Below are 25,133 nucleotides of genomic sequence, written 5' to 3'. Positions count from 1 at the left end.
CGAGGTGCACAGAGGTCTGGTCATGGCAGAGAAGTAGGGAAGGTGAGGAAGAGAAGAGGAGGCTGAGAACCCCCAGCGCCCGCCAGGTGTTCCGGATGCAGCGTCCCTGCTTAAAGCAAACGCAGAGTGAGCCGCAGAGGCTTTCTCCTCCACACTTCCCACGAAGGACCCCCAGGAGCACTTTGCCCTCAGCTGGCAAGGCCAGCAGTTCGCCACACGGTCCCACCTCAGGGGTGGCAGCTCCCCAGCCCTGTGTCGTAACCTGGCTTCCCCAGCAGCTCCCTCAGAAGAGCGGACTCTGGCTGCTGGGGACAGTGGCTGCCCCCACCCCAGGGAAGGGGTGCCCCGCCCTCCTGTCCTGGTGTGCAGCCCTGTGTGGGGCTCCCGTGGGACCCTGAGGCCCACTCAGGACCGATGGGCTTCTGCCCGGCTGTCTGCAGGCAGGCTCTCCACCCTGCACCCCCAGTGTCCTCCTCTGAGAGCAGGCTGGCACACCCAGAGGCTCTCCTCCGGGGACGTGGGGCTGCTCATCTTCCTGAACACCTTCACACGCGTCACCTGCCAGCCTGCCCCAGCAGCTCCCAAGCACGGGTGGCAGGAATGAGGGCCAAGCACCTGCGAGCAAACAGCCAGGGGTCCCGCAGGTCCAGGGTCTCCCTCCAGGCCCATGGGCCACCCTGCCATGTGCACGGATCATGGGCATGGCTCTTGTGGAGCTGGCTGGAGCCAGGCTGGCTGCCGAGGTCATGGAGCTGCTGGCCCCTGGCCAGTGAAGTCCAGGGCTGTGCACACACTGGGCCCATGGAGTGCACCCTGCGGCCGGCTGGGGAAAAGGCAAGCACCACGTGCAACGTGGGTGTTTTCAGCCAAAGGCCAGGGGTCTGAACGGAAGGGGGACGATGTCCTGGGGTCTCGGGGAGGGGTCCCTGACGCCGAGCCGCTCCCTCCCCAAGGTGCGATGCCGGCTACATTGGGAAGCACTGTGAGTGCCAGACTCAGGGCCGGAGCAGCCAGGAGCTGGAGGGCAGCTGCCGCAGGGACAACAGCTCGGTCATCTGCTCGGGGTTGGGGGACTGCATCTGTGGGGCATGCGTGTGCCACACCAGCGACGTCCCCAACAAGAAGATCTACGGGCAGTACTGCGAGTGTGACAACATGAACTGCGAGCGCTTCGACAACCAAGTCTGCGGGGGCGAGGGTGAGGGGCCGTGGTGGGGTGGGACAGAAGTCGCACAGGCCGCCAGGGCCCGCACACGGGGCTGGGGTGGCTGCCGTCACCCCGAATGGAGACTCAGGCTGTGACCCGCCCGGGGGCGGGGTTGGGGCACTGCCGGTCCCACCCGCAGGGCAGCATCAGGTGGCCCAGATGAGGCTGGGTGTTTCCAACCCCCGGGGCTGGAGCAGGGAGGGAGGCCGGCTCTGGTTCCACAAGCACCACGGGGGCGACGCGGAGATGGGGAATTGGGGGCACAAATGGCTCCGCTGTCTTGCAGAAAGGGGTCGCTGCTTCTGCGGCAAGTGCCTCTGCAACAAAAACTACGAGGGGTCGGCGTGTCAGTGCAGGAAGTCCACCGAAGGCTGCCTGACTGCGCGGGGCGTTGAGTGCAGTGGCCGCGGACGGTGCCAGTGCAACGTGTGCGTGTGCGACAAGGGCTACCAGCCGCCGCTGTGCGAGGACTGCCCTGGCTGCACCCTGCCCTGCGGCAGCTACGTGTGAGTGGGGGCGCGGGGCTCAGGGGAGGCCCCAACAACGCATGAGCGCTTGGGGTTCCGGGGTGGGGCAGTGGGCAGGTAAGGCTCCCCCAGGCCATAGGACCTCCTGTGCGGTCTTCGCTGAGCCCCGAATGCCCACTGGTGAGCCTTGTACCCCACTAGCCAATACCCCCACCCCACGGAATGGCCTGGTCTCACCTGGGCCCATGGGGGGGCTCTCTGCGGGCCCCAGCTGCTCCCTTCTCTTCCTCTGCACACTTTGGGATCCTGGCAGCTTGCCCGGAGGGCTGAGGCCTATGCATTCTGTCCCTCACCCCCACACCCCCATACCCCCGCCCCAGGCTTCACTGCAGGTGCCCTGGGCGCCCCACCCTGAGAGCCCAGGCCCAGCCCCACGCGGCGTACCCCGACGCGCGTGCCCTCTGGCACACCCCATCGCACACATGCGCGCCGGCCCTCGGGGCGCCCCTCGCCTGTGCTCACGCAGCGGCTTCCCCCGCAGCTCCTGCGCCGAGTGCCTGAAGTTCGACAAGGGCCCTCTGGCCAAGAACTGCACCGTGGCGTGCGCGAACCTGCGCCTGCTGGATACCCCTCTGCGGGGCAAGGCCTGCAAGGAGCGCGACTCGGACGGCTGCTGGGTGACCTTCACGCTGCGGCAGCGCGTGGGGAGGGACCAGTACGACGTCCACGTGCTGGAGGAGCGCGGTGAGGCCCCGCCCCCGGCCCGCCTGCAGCGCGCAGCGGTGCGGGGGTGGCGTGGGGTGGGGGTCCCCGAAGTCCCGGGCCCAGGGCGGTGCGTCCCGGGAGCACCACAGGCCCTGCAGGTTCCTTCCCTGCGCCACCCTCAGGGCCTCCTGGACCCTCGGCCCCGTTTCCTCTGGCGGTGGCGGCTGTGAACATGGACACACATCCCGGCTCCAGGGGGTCTTGGGGTGGGGAGCCCACAAGTGTCCCAGCGCGGGTGGGGCATGGCGGAGTAGGGAGGCTGGCGAGGGACGAGGTCTCTGGGAGAAGCGGGCGCTGGGGTGGGAACGAGAGCCTCCGGGTGGGGGCTGGGAGGCAGGGACAGGGGCGGCTTGGGCAGACAGGGGAGGGGCACTGGAAGGGGGTGTGGTCAGGGAATTGCCCCCACCCCCACCCCCACCCCCCGTTGCCAGGTGGGGCTCAGATTTCTTCCTCACTGTACCGGGAAGCCCTCAGTGGGCTTAAAGAGACCAGACTGACATTATCTAAGTTGTCCTTTGAAAGCTCCCCAGTGGCTGGGTGGCACAGGGGGCCCACTGGGAGGCTTGGCAGTTCAGCCTGGAAGGGAGAGGCTGAATTGGGACTGTGGAGGTGGTGGGACAGAACCTGCCTTGGGCTGGGGGCTGAGCCCGAGGGTCCCAAGGCCCTGCTCATGGTTTGGGAAGCAGGGACCAGGTCAGATTCAGGGAGGCACCCTGGATGGTGATGACAAAAGGTGGTTGGGGACACTGGGACTTGGGGTGAGTGATCACGATGGGGTGGGCTCGGCCCGGAGGCGTCCTGACAGCCCCCCACCCTAATTCGGGGTGGTGGGTGGGGCAGGACCACGCAAGGTGTGGCCAGCACCCATGAGGGACCCCTGTCAGCATAGAGAGCCTTGAGCCCGGGCAGGCAGAGCTTGGGCAGGGTCTGAGGTCACCTGGCAGGCAGGTCGGGGTCCAGCCTGGTTCTGGGCAGCCTTGATCAGGCTGCTGAGGCCTCCGGAAAGGCTGGCGTGGATGGCTGTCGGGCAGGCAGGGTCTTACACCCATTGGTGCTAGGGGCGCCTGTCACCCACTCCCCCCGGCAGGGCCCCCTGCCCGAGTGCACCTGAGTGCAGGTGTGGTCCCCATCTTTCCTCACTGGGGAACAGACAGGCCCTGCGGCCTCTCAGGCCACCATTTCCAACTGCCAGCCCTGGTGCTGGGTCCGTCACGCCGGCATCTCCCCGACCGTGCACGCGGAGCTCCAGGCAGCCTCTCCACAGATGCAACACGCAGGGCTGTGCATGCGTGTGCAGGGTGCACGCGGACAGTGTTTGTGTGTGCACATATATCTCAGGGAATTGCCTCGCATGACTGTGGGGCCGACAGGTCCAAAATCCATGGGGCAGGCTGGGAACTTGGAAAGGATTTGGTGCCATCTTGGGGCAGAATTTCTTCTCTGGGAAAAATGTTTTTACTTTTTTTTTTTTTTAATTTTGAAATAACTTCACAGTTAAGGAAGGTTGCAAAAATAGTACAAAAACAATACATAGAATTCCAAAATACTCTCACCCGGATACCCAGATTTACCAGCTTGTAGCATGCTGTGGCATGTACTGTATCATCCTGTCTGTCTCATCTGTTTTGCTCCTGAGCCGCTCCCCTGAGCCACCAGCGAGAGCTCCTGCTCCTGGAAGCACCTCCCTGTGAGGTTAGGCTAGGGAGGGAGCAGTGCCTGAGCCCACCCAGCACGTAGGCGCGGGACACGCCCCACCACCAGTGGAATCTGTGCACGCCCCTGCCCACGTGGGCCTGGGGAGTGGGGGGGCGGGGGGCCTGCATCCTTTCCAAGCACGGCTGGACTGGCCGGTCACGCTGGGCAGGGACCCCTTGTAGCCCCCTTGCATTATCTGTAGCCAGGGCCGCGCCAGGCCTTCACGCTGCCCTTTGAGGGTTGGACCCACTGACCGCCTTGTTCCAGCTCTGCCCACTTCCTGCTGCGGGTCGGGCCAGGGTGCTGCATCCTTCGGGCAGGGCTAGATATGCGGGTGGGCCCTGGGGGAGATTCGGCCCGGGGGATGGTGACCTTGATCTGGTTGGGGGAGAACTCAGTCTGGGGGCGAAGACCTCGGCCTGGGCCCGCCCGTGCTGGCGGTGCCCAGCGCCTGACACCACGGCGCTTGCTCCTGCTCAGAGTGCGTGCAGGGCCCTAACGTGGCCGCCATCGTGGGGGGCACGGTGGCGGGGGTGGTGCTCATCGGCCTCCTCCTGCTGGGCATCTGGAAGGTGCTGACCCACCTGAGCGACCTCCGCGAGTACAAGCGCTTCGAGAAGGAGAAGCTCAAGTCCCAGTGGAACAACGTGAGTGCGGCCTGGGGCGGCGGGGCGGGGCCAGGGGCCGCTCCCCTCGGCGGCGTGGACGGGGCCCGAGGCCTGGGGGGCTGCTGCTCTGCCCGAAGCGGCCGGGCCCCAGCGGGTGCGCTCTGCTTGTCACGCAGGATAACCCGCTTTTCAAGAGTGCCACCACGACAGTCATGAACCCTAAGTTCACCGAGAGTTAGGAGTGCACGGGGAGCCCCAGCGTCTGCCCCATCCACGCGGGGGCACCACAAGCATGTACCCTCCCCACACCCGGACTCTTCAGTAAACTGGAAATTCACATCGCTTCTCCTGCCCCCGAAAGCACAGCTCTAGCTCGGCTTTTGCACGGATGGGACCCCCCCTTTCCGATTTGTATAGTCTTCCGGTGGATACTGGAAAAAGGAATTGCTTAAGTTTTATAAGGTTAGATGTATGTTTTCTGGTTTAAAAAATTATTAGGGGTCTGATTAAAGGTGGCATGTGTGTATTTATATTTAATGCTCATAAATATATAAAATCACGCTCCATTCGTTGTAGTGTTAACCAGTCACGGGAAAGGAAAAAAAATAAAGCTCCAGTGAGGCTGCCCATGGGTGCGCGGCAGGCGGGCTGGCGTGGAGAGGGTCGCGGTGCCCCTGCCGTGCCGCCCCAGGCCCCGCGGGCAGTGATCCCCGCGCCCTCGCCTGCCACCCCCGCTTGCCGGCTCAGGTCCCCTGCCCTTGGAGGCGCGGCCCGTCCTGGTGCCAGATCCCAGGCTGCTCTCACGTCCCCGGCCTCCCCGTCCAGGTTCCCGGGTTGGCCCAGGGCTGCCCTGATGTCAGCGGCTCTACTGCCTGTCCCCCACTCGGAGAGGGTCTGCGTGTTTTCTCAGCAACCTTGTCACCCACTCACTGTCAAGTGCCATCTCTGCTGGGCGCCACCGACCGCTGGGGACGGCAGGGGGCCCGGGGAGCGGCTGGGGGGCAGGGGTGCAGAGGGCTCCCAAAGTGACCCCAGACCCAGAGTTCAGAGTTCGAGGCCAGGTCACTGACCCAGCAGAGCAGTTCTCAGATGGTGGTGGGGGGGGGGGAGGTGAGGTCAGTCCTGGTGGCAGGACTTTAAAATTCAGGCTCTGGGAAACAGGCGTCCAGATGTGCCTGGGACTGTTCCAGTTTTAAAACTGAAAGGACCCCACCTCCACCCCTCTCAACTTCGTGGGGTGGAAACAGTCCAGAGCACATGTTGCGTGTCCTCCCCACACCTGCCCACCCTCCCCACACCTGCCCATCTCCCCACACCTACCGATTCTTCCCACACCTTCCAGCCCAGGGCTTCCCAGCCAGCCTGCCCAGGGGAACGTAGAAACAGTACTGGCCCCACGCTGTCTTCACCTGCTCGCCCTGGGGTGGGCCGTTTGTCATTTCAGGGCTCCTTGGGAACTGACATGCAGCTGGGGCTGAGAGCCCTGACCTAAACCAGAGGTTGGCAAAACCTGGTTGGGACCAACAGCCCCTGGGAACTTGTTACAAATCCACACTCCTCGGCCCACCCAGATGTGCCTAATGGGGAGACTGGGGGGCCGGGGAGCGGGTACAGCCTGGTTGGGACGAGCCCTCCAAGGGGTTCAAATCCTCTGCAGCTAGAAGAGGAAATACTTAATCATCCACATAAAAGCGCGGTCCGGGCATGGGACGGAGGGAGGTCCACCCCCAGGTGAGCCTGACCCCCAGGTGAGCCTGACCCTCAGCCATGCCCCGAGCCCATACGCCCTGGTTTGGCTCCCAGGGTGGCAGAGAAGGCCTGGTCGGAGCATCCTCTAGCAGGACCACAGATGTAGCGTCAGCTGCCCTCAGTCCATAAACCCGGCCTATTCCGTGTTTTTGTGGCATTTCTCACTGGTTTCCAAATAATCCCTTTGAAACTTTCCCTCTTGTGCCAGGGGAAGTCAGCAGAGTGGCCAGGAAGGATGGCGGACTCTGAGGACGATTCCCGGACCCAAGCCTAGCCCTGCCTGGTAGCGGCCGCGTGAACTTGAAGTTATGGAGCCCCCAGTTTTGTGACTGCTAATGAGTGTGCAGGAGGGGTCATGCCCCCTCCAGGGTCACGGGGGCCTCCCTCCCCAGGTGGCCCAGAGGCACTCCAGGAGGCCGGCTTGGGAAATGCTTTGAGAAACTCTCCTGTGCCAAGGGACATCTTGGATGAGGGCAGACAGGGGACCCCATGGGCCCTGGTACATGACTGGCAGCCACACAGACAAGCTCTGAAACCCACAGAGCTGATGACCACCCAGGGGAGGTGGGAGCTCTTCCCGCCTGCAGCCCCCCTTGGAGTCGCCCAATTCAGGGGCGTCTGCTCCACGGCATCCATGGTCCAGCCACAGAACAGGGCTCAGGCCAGCGGCTGCTGCCCCCGCTCCCGTCCCCCTGCCTCAGCCAGAGCACCTGTGGACTCCATCCCGCGGAGCCCAGGCCCAGGCCTTCCCAGCTCCCTTCCAAGCCCATCCAAAGTCCGAGGCCTCAAGCCCTTTCCTTGTCTTCAGCTAAACCAGAAACCCCTGCAGAGCTGGCCACTGTGAGGGTTTAAGATCTTACCTCCCTCTAGTAAACGCCTCGCTGGAAGTAATTATTTACTTCTTTAACCTACTGAAGAATCTAGTTGCAACGATGAAAAAAAAAAAAAGAGCTCAGACACTTGCCCTGGTTGAAAACAACCCGGGGTGGGGGGTGGGGGTGGCTCGCCGAGGGCTTTTCTGCGCAGTTCCGGCCGGTGGACTCCTGAGGGCTCTGGCCTCAGCCTCACCCTGGCCTCCTGGCCGCCCTCCCCAATGCCTGGGGATGGACCGCCCACTTTCCTGCCGAGACACCGGGCAGCAGAGGCTGCATGGCGCCTCTGAGAACACAGTTCCAAGCCCAGTGGAAACTCGCTGCCCATGCCCACCTCGGTCCTTGCCCAGAACAAAGGGTCCGGAGGGCAAATCCTCCATGTCACGCCCTCCACTCCGCCCTGAAGGCCCAAAGAGCTGGGAAGACGCACCACCACAGCCGGCCTCGGGTGTGGCCCGGGGTGGGCGGCAGCTCCCCACAGCCCACGTCGTGTGGGAGAAAAGAGGGAAGGCTGTGCTGTCCGGTGTGGTTGGTATCCGCTTCGGGGCGGGGCCCACCACTGACCCTTCCCCTTGCCGCGTCCAGCGTCCAGGGCTAAGGCCTGCAGGGCCTGCTCATCAGCACCTCCCCAGGTGTGGAATGGCACAGCACCCAAAAGGGGGATGGCCTTTAGTGGGTGCTCCTGACCGCCCCGGAGAAAGCGGCGGGCCAGGAGAGGGCTAGGGGATGCTGTCTGGGACCCCCTACCACCTTTGTGACTTTGTCAGGGGAGGGGGGTGATCTGAGCCCCGCTGCCCCGTCCCCAGCCCCTGGAGCTCCATTCCCTGGCCCTGCGGCCTTGGGCTCCGCACTCGCACTCTTCTCCAGTTGCAGTTCTCCCTGATGGCGGTGATGGGGATGGGGGTGGCCGGGATCCGGGGTCAGAGGGGCCGGGGATGGAGCTGTCTGGGGTCGGGGGTGGCCGGGACTGGGGTGTCGGGGAATGGGGGTGGCCGGGTTGGTGGGAGTCCAAAGTCGGGGTGTCAGGGGACTGGTGAGTCCAGGATGCGGTGTCCGGGGTCAGCGGTGTCCGGAGACGGGGGTGTCGGGGCGGGGGTCTGAGCCTAGCCACAACCGGACGAGAGCGCAGTCTCTGCATGGCCCGCGGGAGCAACCTCAGAAGTGCGGCAGTGCCACCGACCTGCGGAGGACAGTTTTCTGGAGCCCTGCTCCACTTTCAGGTAAAGGTCATGGGATGCCTCTACCTTGGAAGGGTGGCGGCTTCTCTCCGAGGTCCCGCCAGACGCCTTCTGCGGCTACCAACCAATGCCGCGCAGGCGCACGGAGCCGCAGCCTGCCCCAGCCGCGCAGGCGCACGGAGCAGCACCCCTCCCCAGCCGCGCAGGCGCAGGGAGCCGCAGCCCGCCCCAGCCGCGCAGGCGCACGGAGCAGCACCTCTCTCCAGCCGCGCAAGCGCACGGAGCCGCAGCCCTCCCCAGCCGCGCAGGCGCATGGAGCCTCCCGTCCCCAAGAGCCGGCGCGCCGGAGGCGGGGACGAGCGCCGCTGGGGCGAGCGCAGGGGCGGGGTGAGCAGGGAACCGCGGCTGCGCACTGCGCCTGGCCCCGCCCCGTCCTGCTTCCGGTCCGAGACGGCCGCGGTTGGCGTCGTTGTGTGGACGCGCCGACTGCGGGTGTCGCCGGGCAGCGAGCAGCGATCATGGCGCCCGGAGGGGTCCGCGGATCGGCACCGCGCTGGGGGCTGCTCCTCGGCAGCTCCTCGCTGCTCCTCCTGCTCGTCCCCGCGGCCGCCGCGCAGCCGCCCCCCGGAGCAGGTGAGGGCCCGGGCCGGGGCGGCCGAGGGGTGGGGCGGGACCCCAGAGGTCGTGAGTTGGGGAGGGGTCCCGGGGCGGGGCGTGGGCGCGGGGCGGAGGCCGTGACGAAAGGTGGGCGGGGGCGGGATTGCGCCCGCCTGGCCCTACCCCCCGGCAGCGGCGTCGCTGACCGCTGACCCCGACCCCCGAGGCGGCGCCCAGAGGGCTCGGCGGCCCCGCCCCGCCCCGCCCCCGCCCCGCCCTTCCGGAGCCGCGCGCCTTCCAAGAGGGTCGCGGGGGCCGACCGGCGGGGGTCTTCCCGCGCGGGGAGCCGGCGCAAGGGCAGCCAGGGCCCCCTTGGGCCCCTCGCGGGCGTCCTGGCAGGCCCGCCCGTAACCGCGATGAAATGCACTTCCGAGATTGGGCTGGGGCGGACCCTGCCCGGCGGGCGGGTCCAGCCCGGGGGTCCCGGCTCCGACCGCGGCCCTGGGTGATCTCGTGTCTTAAGTTAGGTGCGCGTCTGCGCGGCGCGGACAGGCAGGAGGGCGGCACCGCGCGCTGTCCCACCCTGTCTCGGGGACCACCTGACCCTGCGCGGGGGCCTGAGGTCCTGGGAGACTGGCCAGGAAGCCAGCGGTTGGGCCGTGGGCGGAGGGGTGACCTAAGGCCCAAAGAATGTGAGAAACAGGAGGCGAGAGCGTTGGGGGCTGGCGGCGGGTGGGGGAGGGCTGTAGACCGGGACGCCTGGTGGCTGTCTGGAGACCAGGGGGGCTTCCACTGCGGAGCGTGGGCTAGCCTTGTTTGGGGAGGTGGCCCCGCTGGAGGGCTCGCGTTTTCCCAGCTCCCGGAGCCCAGGCCCTTTAACCCCGGCGTAGTCAGGCGCCCTTCCCTTGTTATCCCGGCGCAGGGCGGCCTCCCCTCCCCTCGGCCGCTGGATGGGGGTGCCTGGGGCTGCAGCATGCCTTGTGCAGTGGACTTCGGTGTGCATGGGGTTCTCGGGACGGGTGCGGGAGCAGGGCTCTCCTAGAGCACTTGTAGGTGTACAGAAAAGTCGTGCAGAAAGCTGAGTTTGCACAAGTTTCCCAGTCGTTCACGCCGTGCCCTCCTCGTGAAGCAGTGTTTGTGCAATCACACCTGTTGACATTCCAGTGAGGGCGGAGAACGGTTCTGCCCAGGGAGTCTTCAGTAGGCCTGGCGGGCGCAGCTGGCCTAGGAGAAGGCGGAGGGGCTGCCCTGGCTTCAGCTCTGGACTTGTGAGGGATGTCGAGACCGAAGCGCACGCAGGTGGTCTGCCGGTTCGGGGCTGATCAGGACAGCCGTGCTGGCGTCTCAGCCTTCCACCCGCGAGCGTCCAGTGGGGAGCTGCCCACGTCTGGTCCCCTGTCTGCCTCCTCCCCTCCCGTTCCCTCGCGGTACCATCTGCACAGCGCGGAGAACACGCGCTGCAGGGATGTTGCTGTGAACGCCGGCAAAGGTCATGAAGTCAAAGAATCCATCCACCAACCCCAGATGAGTGCTTAAACAAACGTCTGGTGTGCTTTGGTGGAAGGAAGACATTAGGAACCCATGACATGTCGAAGGTCTTTACAGCAAAAATACTGAAATTGAAGGAATGGTGGTGGGGCTTTTGGACGCCACTTTAGTTGGGTCTGGACTCAGATGCCAGCCAAGCACTTTGTGCGCCTGGGAGGGAGACGGCCTGAAAGAACCTCCTTTGCTCATCCTGAGCCAGAGTCCGGGGAAAGCCGTGTGCTATAGCCCGCAGTGGAGGTGGTGAAGGGCCAGGCGCCCCTTGCTCCCCCTCAGCTTGAGGACTGTCCAGCACTGTTACAGTGTGCGCACAGTACTTTTTAAATACTTTTATCTTGGAATAATTTCAAATTTAGTAGACACTCAACACCAACCTACCCCATACCCAGACACTCAGATCCACTAACTTTTAACATTTGCCTGGTCATTCTGCCTGCCTGCTGATCTACCCATCTGTCCGTCTGGCAGTATTCATAACGTCTGAGAATAGGTTGTATCCATCATGCTCCTTGCATACCTGGTACTTCCAGGTACGTTTCCTAAGAACAGGGACGTTCCCTTATGTCACCACCTTAAGTGCAGTGAAGGAGGTCAGAAACTTAACAGCGATTAAGAAGCTTACAGCTTACATCCCAGTTTTTCCTTGTGCTCTAATGATATCCTTCTGGGCATTTTCTTCTCCGTTATTGGTCCAAGATCATGGATTGCATTTAATTGTCATTGTCTCTTTAGTTCCTCTCTTTCTCTCTCTTTTTTTTTATACGGGCAGGCACTGGGAATCAAACCCGGGTCTCTGGCATGGCAGACGAGAGCACTGCCTGCCGAGCCACCGTGGTCCGCCCTCTCTTTCTGTGTTTAATTGTGAAAGCATGTGTACCACGTACAGCTTCCCATCCCGGGCACTCCCAAGCCTACAGTTCGATGGGACTGTGCCCACCTTGATGTGCTACCCCCTCCCCCATCCGTTTGCCAAGATCTTCCATCATTCCAGACAGAATCCCTGGTAGCCCGAACTCTGCTCTCTGCCCCTGTGCATTTGCCTGTTGGAGTTATTTGGTGTAGGGGAGATCATGCCACATGTGTCCTTTTGTGTCTCGCTTACTTGACTCAGGTGATATCTTCAGGGTTCGTCCGCATTGTTGCCAAGTGTCAGAACATCTTTCCCTTTCACGGCAGAGTGATACCCCCCAGAATGGGTGGGCCACCCCGTATTAATCGGTCGTCTGCTGATGGACCCTGTGGTCGTTTCCACCTTGTGGCAATTGTGGGTAATGCTGCTGTGAATATTGTTGCACAAATACCTGTTCTATTGGGTGCTTACGTAGAAGTGGGATTGCCTGGTCATATTATGGATCTGTGTTTAACTTTCTGAGGAATTGCCAAACTGTCTTCCACATTGGCTGCACATGGTGTGCATTTTTGATCTGTGCTACACCTTCTCTGTATTTTCCACTGAAATAGTGGGATGACCAGGACTTTCTTTTGTCTAAATGGATTTTCCCGTTTCTCATCTAAAGTGGACAAGGTAGGCATTCTCCACACATTCCCTTTCACAGGCCTTTGTGTAAAGCGCCCACACCGTAAATACTTGCCTATTTCCTTATCTCTTAAAGTGAGTCTCTATGCAAACGTGCAAGTGTGTGTCCTTCACACTTGCTGAATTAATTGACTCGCTTGAAACTTTAGGCAAGAACACAAAGTGGGTCATGGTTTAGTGTATCTTAGCAAAAGAACCTCCTTCTGTTGCCTTTTCATTGACTTCCCCAAGTGAGTGAACTTGAAATTCTCTGACTGTGGAGAAGTGGAATCTAAGCGAAAGCCTTTCCTCCCCAGGCTCTCGGGAGCCGGGGACACTCACCTTTGGGGTGGGCTTGTTCTCCACGGTTTTCTCTCCCCGTGGTGAGGTGAGAGAGGGCCCTCTTGGAGAAATGGGGATGGCCTGTCTGTAGGGCCGAAGCAGAAGTCCCTGGGCTTTCCTCTCCTTCTGCATTTCCAGATGAGGAAATCGAATGACCTTCCCTGCCTCTAATGTGTTATTTTTTCTTTTTAATATTTTTATTGAAAAATCTTCACACACAGTCCGTACATGGTGTACAATCAGCGGCTCACAATAGCATCACATAGTTGTGTATTCATCATCATGATCATTTTTAGAACATTTGCATCACTGCAGAAAAAAGAAATAAAAAACCCATACATCCCTCTTATTAACCACCAGTATTTCAGTCTACTCAATTGTTTACCCTTTATCTCCCCCCCCCATTATTTATTTATGTATTATCGGGGTTCTTTTACTCATCTATCCATACCCTGGATAGAAGGAGCATTGGACACAAGGTTTTCACAATTATACAGTCACATTGTAAAAGCTTTGTGAAGAAAAAAAATCACATTATGAAAAAAATGGTGTATCATCACACAACTGTTTTTGAGAATTGAGGTTATGGAACATAGTTGAACGGTTTCAGGTACTTCCCTCTAGCCACTCCAGTACACCATAAAGTGAAAAGGGACATGTATATAATGCGTAAGAATAGCCTCCAGGCTAACCTCTTGACTCTGGACTCTCTCAGTCACTGACACTTTATTTTGTCTCATTTCTCTCTCTCTCTCTCTCCCTCCCCCCCCCCTCCCCTCCCCCTCCCCCTCCCCCTCCCTCTCCCTCTCCCTGTCAAGAAGGTTTTCTCAATCCCATCATGCTGGGTCCCAGCTCATCGCAGGGTTTCTTCCCGTGCTGCCAGGAAGATTTACACCGCTGGAGAGATGGCCCATGTAGAAGGAAGGGCAGCGAATTCACCTGCCAAGGTGGCTTACGGAGAGAGGCCACATCTGAGCAACAAAAGAGGTTCTCTGGGGGTGAATCTTAGGCATAATTATAAGTAGGCTTAGCCTCTCCTTTGCAGGAATAAGTTTCATAGGGGCAAGTTCCAAGATCAAGGGCTCAGCCTATTGAATTGCTTGTCACACTGCTTGTGAGAATATCAGGAATTCCCCAGATGGAGAAGTTGAATATTTCTTCCTTATTCCCCAATTCTGCAAGGGGACTTTGCAAATACTTCTTTATTCACTGTCCAAATCGCTCTGAGATATGTCGGGGCATCACACTTACATGGACAAACCAGCAAGATCTCATGCCCTTTTCAAGATCCCATGTACTTATGTGGTTGACACACCTGACCATGCGTGTTAAATTAGGTAAGGCTCTACTCAAAATATAAATTTGCCCCAAATAAACATCTCTCCCTTTGGTTTCACACAGAAGTTGAAATTTTAAAACCTGAACCGTATCATCCTTTATGCTATATTCCGATTTACCCCAGTCCTGTCCAGATAAGCTTGGTTCATATCTCTAGCCTCTGACATTGTTTTGCTGACGATTGTTTGACATTGGCATTTCCCCTTTTATTGAAACCCCCCCTGCTCTGGGCTGGCCGGTGCCTGGCCTGTGTTCTGGGGCCTCTTCCACGCGCAGGAAGGAGCTGGCTGGTATCTCTTCTAGTGTGCACGAGGCCAGTGGTCAAAAGGCTTTAGAAGGACGCTCCCCTTGAAGAGTCCTGTGCCCTGTGGTCCCTGTGCCCATAAGACCGAGGAGAGGCAGGTGCACCCTCTCCTGGAGGGGGCTTTAAAAGAGGGGGAGGGAAGGCAGCGCAGGGTTTCCGCAGTGCCGCCCCTCCCCAGCTGCTTGTTTAGAAAAACTTTCTGAAGCTCCAGAAGTTAAAGGGCTCGCGCCGTGAGCTCCCGAACTGTAGGCTCGCAGTTCGCCCTGTTGCTGTGCCCCCCCGGACATGCCCGCTCGGTCTTACTTGACTGCATGTCCTCTGGGTGACACCCTGTTCCCAAGAACAGGCGCGCATCTGACAAGGTCTGGGTGTTTATGGCTGTTGGGTGCTGGGTTTGGTGCACCGTCCATGTGCAGTCTCCCCTGATCTGAGACCGCACCTCGGCCTCGCTGGGTCCAGGCAGCTGGCTGTGCAACGCCCTCCCTTGGGTCTGTCTGGTGCTCCCGGGATTGGGGTCAGGTGTGTTTTGCAGGGACCCCCCGGAGGTACAGCCTGTTGCCTGGCCTGTTCAGGAGCGATGATGGGTTTGGGGGCGGGGCCTGGAGACCCTAGCTGGTTCCCACACACCACACGGTAGCCTTGGCCTCCGCAGGTAGTTCTTACATGACATTGCAAGACACAGCCTTTTCAGCTCATCATTCTCCTGTATTTATTCATCACCCTGTGCTTAGCATTTCCTGTCATTGTGAAGTCAGGATTATTTTCTTCAAGGAGCCTAGTCCGTTGCTGTCCTTCCCCTGTGCAGCCCCACAGCATCGCAGCCTCTCCAGAAGGTTCCCGCGGCCTCTCCCGCTCACTCCCTCCTTCCCTGCCCTAAGTCGGCCTTCTCTGTGTTCTGCCTGTCCTGGAAAGGTGCACGCCTGGAGTCATCCCGGATGCTCTCTGTGAGGCGTTTATTCATCCGCGAGTTTTATGTGTGCCATCTCATTTATCGCTGGGGGCTGGCCGTGTGGGAATGCACCAGGCTGCTTGTCCATCCCGTTTTGGGCATAAATGAAGTTGCCGTGGACCCCGTGTGGGTCTGTCTGTGTACCTAGGTTTTCTTTCTCGGTGAGTGCCTTGGGGCGGACGTGCTGCCGGGCAGGGGCCTGTTGGTTGAGGAGTGGGACCTTGTTCCACAGCGCTGAGCCCCTCCCCCTCTTCCGGCAGCGCGCCCCCAGTGCTCCCGTGGGCCCAGGACCTCGCTGGTGGGAACACACCTGAGGTTCGGGCTGGTGCCTCTCCAAGCTTAGATGTCAACAGCCTTTGGCACTGGGTCCTCCCTTCCCCCAGAGGCTCCCCAGGTAGGAGCCATGTGTGCCCGTTTGGGTGTTCTCCCCAGGGCTCCGCTGGCAGCAATCTGGGGGCTCTTTGTGGGTTGCTGGGAGGCTCCCCAGACCGGCTGTTGGCAGTGTCCTTTATCAGCACGCCCCCACCCTCCCCCTCAACCCCCTCATTCCCCTCCCCCCTCCCAAGCTCATGTTGATGTTGCATGGTTCTTAGAGATGTGTTTATTCTTCTTTTCCCACAGCTTGTTCTCAAAACACAAACAGAACCTGTGAAGAGTGCCTGAAAAACGTCTCCGTAAGTAACATGTGAATTATGCATATACCAAAAGTGGACGTGCTTTGTATGGGAAGGTTCTATTACCATGTATTGGAAGGCGTCTGCTCTTGGGACCTGGAGAGTATTTCTCTGCTGTTTATTACATGTTGCTCTGGCCTGGGCCCGGCCTGTCTCACCATCTGAGGCAGCTGCAGACGGGCAGAATTGAGCTCCTGTGTGGGCCCTGGCGCATGGCGGCTGTGCTGGCTGAGGAGCTCAGGGCAGGGGCTGAGAGCCCTGTTGGGGCAAGCGGGGTCTCCATTTATTGGTGGGCCCAGAGACGTGAGGCAGGTACCTCTGGGCTGCAGGTGCACGGAGCTCCTCGTCCCCATCTCTGCTCAGGAGGAGCCCTTATGGCAAGAGGACTGCCAGTTGGCCGTAAGCCTGTGTGTCCTGTGGTTTCCCGCTGCTGTGGAGGGCTGCAGCTGCCACTTCCCTCTGCTTTTCACACAGGCCTAGGAGGGGGCAAGGGCAAGGAGAGGGCTCATGGACCCCCCACATGAGAAACTAGAGGACACCAGTCGCGGTCCAGAGCCAGGGCCATGTAAGTCAGGCAGGGGCATCTGCGTGCAGTTACTCCATCCTTAGCCCCGCGTCAGGCCAGAGGCTCAGCGGGGTCCCTTCCCGGGGCGTCCTGGGCCCTGGAAGGTGCATGTGCAGCCGCCCTGCAGGAGGGGAATTGGTGCGTGAGCTTCATTGCCACAGTGTGTCATTGGAGAGGCCAAGGACGGTGCTGCCGTGTAGGGGTCCTTTTGGGGCCCCTGTGCCCCGGGTTCCCGATCCAGCAGCGCCCTGGTCTGCCCTGGCCTCCTGAGGCCAGTGGAGCGACACCTTTGTCCTTGGGGACCCAGGAAAGCACACCCCCTCCCTTGCCCCCAGCCTTTTCTCGAGGGTGTTTTAAGACCATATAGCCGTGTCTCGCTTCCCTGGGCTGGCGTGTGCAGGGAGCAGGGCGGGTCACCAGAGACCTGGAGGGGCTGTGCTGCCGCCTCGGGGCTCGCTCCCACGGGTAGGGGGCAGCGGCGCCCTGGGCAGCCCCAGTGGTCCCCCCGACCCAGGGGCTCTCTTGGCTGCTCTTCTCTCTAGTCGCTGGACTTTGTTCTGCTGGAAGGCGCTCAGCTGTGGAAGCCTCCGCTCCTGCGTGGTCCTGGAGCGCTCTTGTGTGCGCTGCTCGGCAGCCCTCCCGGCTCTGGAGGGGACCGCGGTCCTGGGGCTGGGTGGCCTGGCCCCTGGGGGCGGGGCTCCAGGAGAGCTGGTGGGAGGGGAGGGGCCACACCAGTGCCCAGGGGAGGGGCAGGGAGGAGGGCTGCGCCGGTGGCTGTGTCCAGGAGCAGGGGGGCCACTGCGGCTGTGCCAGGGAAGGGACGCCGCGGGTCGCTGCCTGAGGCTCACGCACTGCGCCTCTGAGGCTCTCTCGTGTCTGCCTTCCAGTGTCTTTGGTGCAACACTAACAAGGCGTGTCTGGATTACCCAGTTTCAAAAATCCTGCCACCTCATTCTCTTTGTAAGCTGAGTTCTGCACGCTGGGGTGTTTGCTGGGGTAAGTCATTGTTTTACTTTGTTTCTTGCAAAATCTGTGCTTTTTAAACCAGTGTGTGCTTGGTGAACATAAGTTGCCAGAAAGTACGTTCCCATGAGCTAGGTAACAGCCCCAGCTCAGTGTCCGGAAGCTGTGTGCACCTCAGGGCCACCGGCCTCGGTACGGGGTGGGCTTGGAGCTGTGCCGCTGGCATGGATTCCCCCTCCCTGCAGCTCCCTTCTCCCCATCCAGCCCCCTTCTCCTGTGGGTTTCCCTCCTACTTGAGGGTCCTGATGCCCCAGAAGGACACGGCTGTTCCTGTGGTGGTCAGTGTAGTATGGATTTTTCGTGTGTTATTGAGGCTTCTCGAGTTTTAGAGTCCCTGTCGGTACAACAGTGAATGTCCTTCAGACTCACAGTGTATTTTATTGAATCACTGGGGATCTTCTGTAATCTCATGGCCATTGGGTGCTCTCACCTCTTGACGTACCATGGAACCAGTACCTGATACAGGAGAGTTTCGGTGACTTGGCATTTTGGAGAGAAGCCAGAGGGCTGTGGGTCATCTCTGAAGGACTTTGCGTGGCGGTTGTGCATAGTCGTGGCGAGCTCTGCTAAGGGAACTTCTTCCTTTGGCCAGTTAGCTAGTGTGATGGGAGTGGGTGGCTCAGGGGCTACCTCCGGCCAGGCACGTCTTCGTGGGGCAGCTCCTGGGGCCAGAGACACCATGTTTTAATCCTGATCCAATCTTGTGGGGGCGGCCGATTCTCTTAATCCTAATTCAGTAGTGTTGGGTGGGAACATTTGATTACATTATCTCCACGGAGGTGTGGCATGCCCAGTTGTGTGTATGACTTTTTGACTACATGGAGATGACTCCACCCCTTCCAGGTGAGTCTTGATTTGTTTACTGGAGTCCTTTAAAAGAGGAAACAGTTTGGAGAGAGAATTTAGAGCTGAAACAGGTGCCGATACTTGAAGAACAGACATGGATGCTTGAAGATGCTTGGAGCCCAGGAGACGTCGCCATGAGGTGTTAAGCAAGCCAGAACCTGGAGAGAGCCAAGGGAAGCCAAGAGATGAAAGCCAGCCCTGGAGAAGCAGAGTGAGGAGTCTCCGCAGGAACAGAGGCTGAAGGCAACGGAGCCTAGGAGCAGGGGCCCAGCAGATGCCAGTCATGTGACTGCCCAGCTGACAGAGGGGTTCTAGACTCATCGGCCTTTCTTGAATTAAGAAATCTTTCCCTGATGCCTTAGTTTGGACATTTTTTATAGGCTTAGAACTATAAACTTGTAACTTATTGAATTCCCTTATTAAAGCTGCTCCAATTCTGGTTTACTACAGTCCAGCAGTTTACAAATTAATACCCTTAGAGTACAGCTCATTGGGGCCATTGCAGAAACCCCACAGCCAGGGAAGAGGGGTAGCTCTGGGGGGGCCAGGCCAGCAGCACAAAAGAGACACTTGTGAGGCAGCCTGGTTCTCCTTGGGTCACGGTCATTTAAAATCTGCCCTCATGTGGGGACCGACAGCTGGGCATGGGACGGAAGGGTAGTGCAGACCCCTGGCCAGGTGCCTCCCACCACGTCAGGCCTGGTGCTCTGGCCCTTCTTGGGCCCTGGGTGCATGGTGGGGCAAGTATCCCACTGGGTCTGCGACCCCGTGGCTGTGGGGACAGGAAGACAAGGCATACTAGGAACCAGACTGGGAACATGGCTGGATGTCCTTCCCAGTCCACTGTCCTTGACACGACCACGGCAAGTACGCTGGATCCCCAGCAAAGCGTCCACTTACATAAAGTAATCGAAGTGCGCCCCAGCCCAGGAAGGGGAGCACGTGTCCACAGCACGAGGGCAGGTACCGGCTGGGCCCCGGGCTCTGTGTGCCCCCTTCCCCAGCCACCTCTGGGGCCACACGCCTCAACTCGGCCAAGCCCACCCCGAGATGCACGCAGGATGCAGAGTTCACGGTCATGGCTGGAAGGTGGGGTGCAGGTAGCACGAGGACGAGAAAGGGCTGAATGCCTGGACGCAAAAGATGACCTGGGTCACAGCTCAGGTGGAGGTTTCATTTTTCTGGAGAGATGGACACGTGGCACTTTGTCCTTCCTTCTCAGTGTCGGGTGGGAGCAGGCGGTGTTGCTCCCAGCGGTGGAGTGGATGGGGCTTGCTTGTCTCCATCCGCCTGTGTCCGTCCACTCCCATGGGTGAGGGGCTTGCTGTGTCCATCCACTCCCGTGGGTGGGGGGCTTGCTGTGTCCGTCCACTCCCGTGGGTGGGGGGCTTGCTGTGTCCGTCCACTCCCGTGGGTGGGGCTTGCTGTGTCCGTCCACTCCCGTGGGTGGGGCTTGCCCGTGGTCCCTACATGCTCAGAATGACTCCCAGGTGGTGGGGTACAGCATGCTGTGTGTTTTAATTGGGGCACTTTGTCTTTTTTTACAACAAAGCTAGCATAATTTCCTGTCTTGGACTATTTATGAGTTTGTCACCTTTGCTAGGTGTTTTCATGTTTTCTGTCGATGATGCCAGCTTGTCCTTCCTCATTGATTTGTAGCGCTCTTTGCTTAGGAAGGATGCTAATTCTCTGTCACGTTGCACGTCTTTGTGTATTGGTTTTTGTTGGGTGTGCGTGTTTTGCTGTGCTGAGTTGTGAATGGGTGCACTCAAATCTTTCCAGTCTTAACAGCTTTTAGGTCTCTTTCCCACTGCTTCTTACAGGCAAGCTTGTGCTCAGCTGTGCTGTGGGTTTGCATCCTTGGTGCCTCTGAAATGAGTCTGGTGTCAGGTGTGCGTGTGGCTTCCGGGCATTCCTCACCCATGTGTCAGGTGTTCTCCTGTTCTCCGGGGCTTGAGTGAGCGAGTGTGTGAGTGAGAATTCTGCCCTGGGCAGGGGGTCCCAGTGTGTGTCCACCTGGGGTGGCACTGAGCCTTCTCCCTGTCCCTTGAGCCCCCGATCCAGGCAGGGTGCACAGGTGAGGGGACCCGGTAGGGAGCGAGCCGTGAGACTCATTGTCTGGGGCTGGGCTCTGATGAGACAGCGTCCCCATGAACCCTGGCCTGGGGCAGGGGCTGGCTGGGGGTGGGTGCCGTGCTGAGCCGGCACCCTTGCTCCCCAGTGAACTTTGAGGCGCTGATCATCACCATGTCGGTGGTGGGAGGAGCCCTGCTGCTGGCGGGCGCGCTGTGCTGCTGCTGCTGCTGCCGCCGGAGGAGGAGCCCGAAACCTGACAAGAGCGATGAGAAGGCGGCACGCGAGCGGGAGGAGCGGCGGCTGCGGCAGGAGGAAAGGTGAGGGAGCTGCAGGAAGAGGGGCTCCTGGGGCAGGGCTCCTTGACTCTTAGGGGCGAGGGCTGTGGGGGAGTCCCAGCCCCGCTGCAGCTGGGCCTGCCCCATCTGTGTCCCCCGACTCAGCGCACCCGTGTTCCCGGCTGCGCCTGCACTCAGGCAGCACCTGCCCTGGGTGGGGGCGGGGCTGAGTGGTGTCCCACTGCCCATGCAGTGAAAACAGTCTTAAGAAGTCCCAGTGCTGGGTCTTTGAATTGCTTTTAGGAAAATTAGGAAACGACACTGCTTGAACAGCCTGATAAGACACCGGGCGGTAGCCTGGGCCTGTTCCCATGGGCGCGAGGCCTCGGCTCTCTGGAAACAAGAGGAGAGCACGGAACACACCGGCTTCTCTGCCCAAAGAACACGAAAGGCATGCGTTGGAAGTTACTCTGTAATCGTATTTTGGTACTAAATGATAATTTCTTTGTGTTTTTTAGGAGAGCAGAAATGAAGTCGAGACACGATGAAATCCGGAAGAAATACGGTGAGAGCAGATGGGACCCTTTCCAGGAGACCCGGGCCCGGCGGCCCCATGAGCCGTGGGGGGTTTCTTGCTGAGCAGCAGCGGGCTCTGCCCAGGTTCCGGGAGGGCCTGCAGCGTACCAGGCTTACAGAATGTCGAGAGAGGGAACCAGGGAGTACTTTCCCTTCAGCCGGGCGTGTCCGTGGAGCCCATTTCCCCTGATGCCCATTTGCTCGGTGTCCTGGCAGTGCCACCGTGGCCTGTCGTGGTCCCTCTCTGAGCCGCTGGTTGGGCTGAAAGCGGGGCATGGCTGTGCCCCTGTGGAGCCTCTCGTCCTGTCTTCCTTTCGGGGCCTCACTGCCCCCTCCCAGTTTCCTCCAGGTTTTGTTGTTGTTTTTTCATTTTTTTAATTTTTTTTTTCATTTGGAGAGACTTGGGGTAACTGGGGCACAGCCAGGGTCTGTGTGTGTCACGGTCCAGTGTCTCATGCAGTTGGAACGATGAGATCTGCAGCCTTCACCCTCCCGAGTCTCCACGTCAGCTCCCGGACCTCTCCACGCGGGAGGCCTTCACATAGTTCAGTGTTTGAGCAGATGGATGCCGCCTCGGGCCCTGGGTCCACGCTGCTTGAGCCCGTGCCCAAGCTTTGGGTTTTCTGGCCTGCTCTCTGGCCTCCGGGCGTGGGCAGTGCCTGCGCTGGGTCACTGCAGTCTCCAAAGCGTGCGGGGTCCCACGGGCCAGGCACGGTATGATGGGGCACATCACTCCAGCAGGTGCCCTGTGCACACCAGAAAACAGGGAGACACTGCGGCACCTTGGGGGCTTCCCACAGGCACACTCCATTCACACGCACACACTCCACTCACATGCACCTGCACACGCACACATATCACTCACATGTACACTCACACCACTCACATGCACATGCATACACACCACTCACAACGCAGCAATTACACTTTCACTCCCACACCACTCTCTCACACATGCACACAGCATGCACAGCCTTCCTTGCCCCGCCGAGGCCCCGGCTGCCTTCTCCTCGTTGTTGTTACTGAGCCGCCTTGCGAGGCACCTGGAGCCCTGGCGTCCTTCAGCCTAGAGGGAGGTGGCACTCTAGCCACTGGTCAGCCGGCCTTGTAGCAGCCTTGGCAAAACCAGTTTCAAGGGACAGTTTACAGTGAAGCCCTGAACACCTGGACTCCCTGGGGGCTCCAGGGGAGAATGGGGTGGTGCACGTGAGTGAACTCTCCAGTTGATGGGGACGTGCCCTTCCTTTAGGACAGGGCTGGGAAGCCTTGTGTCCAGCAAGGCCTGAGCGAGGCTGCTGTCTTGGCACGTGGTGTCCGGGAGGCCTGTGCATGGACGGACTTCCAGCTTCCCCCACAGAGCCAGCCCACCAGGCTCCCGAGCCCCCACCCTCATCTGTCCCCTCCCCACCCCTCCACCCAGAAAGGCACAGTGCAGTGATTTTTGATGTGTGTGTGTGTGTGAGTGTGAGTGTGCCTGCTTGTTTCTGCCACATGGAGAGAAACCTACTGGTCTTTGGGGAAGTGCCAGAGATTTATTTTTATGTTTGAATTCACATTTTACTCCCATTAAATCACTGTCTTTGAGAATTAATTGATGCTTAGTTCTTTTTGTAGCCTCAGTTCTCAAGGTTAATCATAGTTGTAGGGACATTTAAAGTAAGATGGCACTTTTCCTGGTATGATGCCATCTAGCACTATGGAAAGAAATCTTGGCTTTAAATTTTTAATTTCTCCTAACTAATAAAGACTCGTAAGTTTTTATTTCCTAGAACCTCTTTGAATTTTTGTTCCCGGTAAATTTTATTTGGGTTTTAAAGTGAAACTTTGGTTTGATTTTCAAACAAAGGTTAAGTCTAGGATTTCAGCCTGGAGCTCCAGTTCTGTTGTAGCCTCAGCAAATCTTCATATTAAACTTAATCTGCGTGGCTTTGTGGCATATTGTTTCCCACTGGTGGCAGGGTTCATAATCCAAGTCTGTTTTGTTTTCAGGTTTGTTTAAAGAGGAAAACCCGTACGCCCGGTTTGAAAATAACTGAAACGCATCCTGCCGGGCCGTGGTGAAGCTTCCTGCCCCGGCGTGCGTCCCCTGGCCTTGGTGTGCGGGCTGCCCCTCGCAGGGTCAGCTGGGGACACTGACCCTCTTGGTCCTGAAAATTTGTGCCTTTTGTCCCCTTTGACCTCCGTGTCTGTGTCCAGTCACGGGAGACATCACACCTGTCGTCGTCTCCTCGAGGACATGTCCACACCCTGTTCTCCGAAGTGCATGGGCTGGTGGCAGCCTGAGTCTGCAGCCCGGGCACTGTCCACCTGCCCCGTCTCCATGGCGCCCCTGGGCCTCTGCACCCACTGACATGCGTCACGCTGTGTGACAGTTCTCCTGGGGGAATTGAGGCTGTGGCTGGTGCCGAGTGTGTGCACGCCCATGTACAGGTGTCCCTCGCTGCCACGTGTCCAGGCGCCTTTGACCGTCAATTTCTGACCGCAGCGGATCGATGAGCTTTGAGGAAGTGTGAAAATCACCTTCAATAGTTTTTTGATGATTCTTGAATGTTATCCCATGTAAAAGATTTCATCAGAAAACGTCCATGTGAAAAATCAGGTCCCTTGGCTGATTTTTCAAGATTTGCTCTCAGAGGAAATCTGGATTTAGGTTGCTTTCTCACACCCTCTGAGGTCAGCACATATTGGCGGCTGTGGCGGGAGCTGCCTTCCTCCCCTCCCAGGCCCACGTGTGTGTGGCACCGCCTTTGTCCTGGGTCTCGGGCTGTCTGGGAGAGCGGCAGGGGTCTCGGTGACAACAGGCTCACCTGGGAGGAAGGCAGACCACCCTGGGCCAGCCTCTCTGTGGTGTGGTCGACCCGCGAGGGACACTGCGCCGGCTCCGTGGTGGCTGTTCAGGGCGCTGCCCTGTGGAGCGGTGCCAAGCATGGAGCCACATTTCTGGCCAGGGTATGTGGTGGCCACGTGTGAGTCCATCAGCAGGACTCCTGCCGCAGGGCGAGATGCACGTGCTCTGCCTTTCCCTAAAGCCAAGCCTAGGGTCTCCAGGAGCATCTCACGCCTCTCGGAGCCCCTGTGCAGACGCCGCTTCAAGCAAGCGAAACCCTCCAGTGGCCAGGTCGCTTCGCATTGTGCACACTTAGCGCTGGGACAGCAGGGACCAGGCATAGAGAACACACACTGCCCCCACCTCATACCCATAACCATGCTACACGTCACACAGATGTACACGCCTGGCCCGGTGACCCTGAGGGTTTAAGAGTCCTGAGCAGCCTGCCAGACCTTTTCAGCTGTGCAATGTCCGTGCTGCACTTTAACATTTCTACCGAGACTTCACAATCGAAGAAAATATCCTTTAACAAATTCCTTAGTTTTATTTCTCTGACTTCTTAGGCATTTGAATAAGCAACTTAAAATATTGTGATTTCGTTCTGAATATTTTATAGCAGCCTTCAGATTTTGACTATACTGTTTATTCATAAAAGAAACTTTCTGTTGAACTTTGTATTAACACAGTTGTATGTCTGTAAATCCCCACAGCCTTGGGCTTAGGTTGTGGAGCCGAAAGCAGAATGCCCGTCCTTAAGTTAGATGCCATGCGGGAACCTGAGCCAGCCTCACTCCAGGAGCTAGGAGCTGCCATAGAATTGTAGTCTCAAGGAAAACCACGGAGTTGGGTGTGCCTTAATTTTTAGCCTTTTTCCAATAAAACAGCATATTCCCTGTTTGCTTCATCTTTCTTTGCATGCCTCGTGCTTTGGTTCTGGGCAGTTGGGGGTATTGAGAGAGCCGGGTCAGTGGGGTGGAGTGAGACGTTCTAGCACGGATGGACTTAAATGGGCCGAGCCGCCAGGGGTGCTGGGAGCAGTGTCGGCCTTGTGCCTGTGTCCTGAAGGCGCTCCCAGTCCAGCACCCCCCGGAGGAAGCCTCGGCGGCCGTGGCACATGGTACACTCCGGCCCCCTTG

At 59.2% G+C, this 25,133-nt stretch overlaps 2 protein-coding genes across 4 annotated transcripts in view; both read left to right on the top strand.

The window, feature by feature from the left end:
* ITGB2 (integrin subunit beta 2) overlaps positions 1-5,301 on the top strand; it is a 45,297-nt gene extending 39,996 nt beyond the window's left edge. For all 3 annotated transcript variants that reach the window (XM_077119153.1, XM_077119155.1, XM_077119154.1), the window contains 5 exons: positions 954-1,198; positions 1,494-1,713; positions 2,216-2,418; positions 4,615-4,781; positions 4,919-5,301. In XM_077119153.1, coding sequence (XP_076975268.1) covers positions 954-1,198; positions 1,494-1,713; positions 2,216-2,418; positions 4,615-4,781; positions 4,919-4,981 — 898 coding nt within the window. In that variant the 3' untranslated portion in view covers positions 4,982-5,301. The remainder of the gene's footprint in view (positions 1-953; positions 1,199-1,493; positions 1,714-2,215; positions 2,419-4,614; positions 4,782-4,918) is intronic.
* A 3,675-nt stretch (positions 5,302-8,976) lies between these two features.
* On the top strand, positions 8,977-24,901 carry PTTG1IP (PTTG1 interacting protein). Its single transcript, XM_077119186.1, has 6 exons — positions 8,977-9,174; positions 15,754-15,806; positions 17,259-17,367; positions 20,462-20,633; positions 21,110-21,156; positions 23,157-24,901. The coding sequence occupies exons 1-6, from the start codon at positions 9,060-9,062 to the stop codon at positions 23,201-23,203; spliced, it is 543 nt and encodes a 180-aa protein (XP_076975301.1). The 5' UTR covers positions 8,977-9,059; the 3' UTR covers positions 23,204-24,901.
* The last annotated feature ends 232 nt before the right edge of the window (positions 24,902-25,133 follow it).

Source organism: Tamandua tetradactyla, chromosome 10 (assembly GCF_023851605.1).
Source record: "Tamandua tetradactyla isolate mTamTet1 chromosome 10, mTamTet1.pri, whole genome shotgun sequence".
Taxonomy (NCBI): domain Eukaryota; kingdom Metazoa; phylum Chordata; class Mammalia; order Pilosa; family Myrmecophagidae; genus Tamandua; species Tamandua tetradactyla.
The sequence above is the reverse complement of the archived record's forward strand: the minus strand, read 5'-3'. Positions and strand labels throughout refer to the sequence as shown.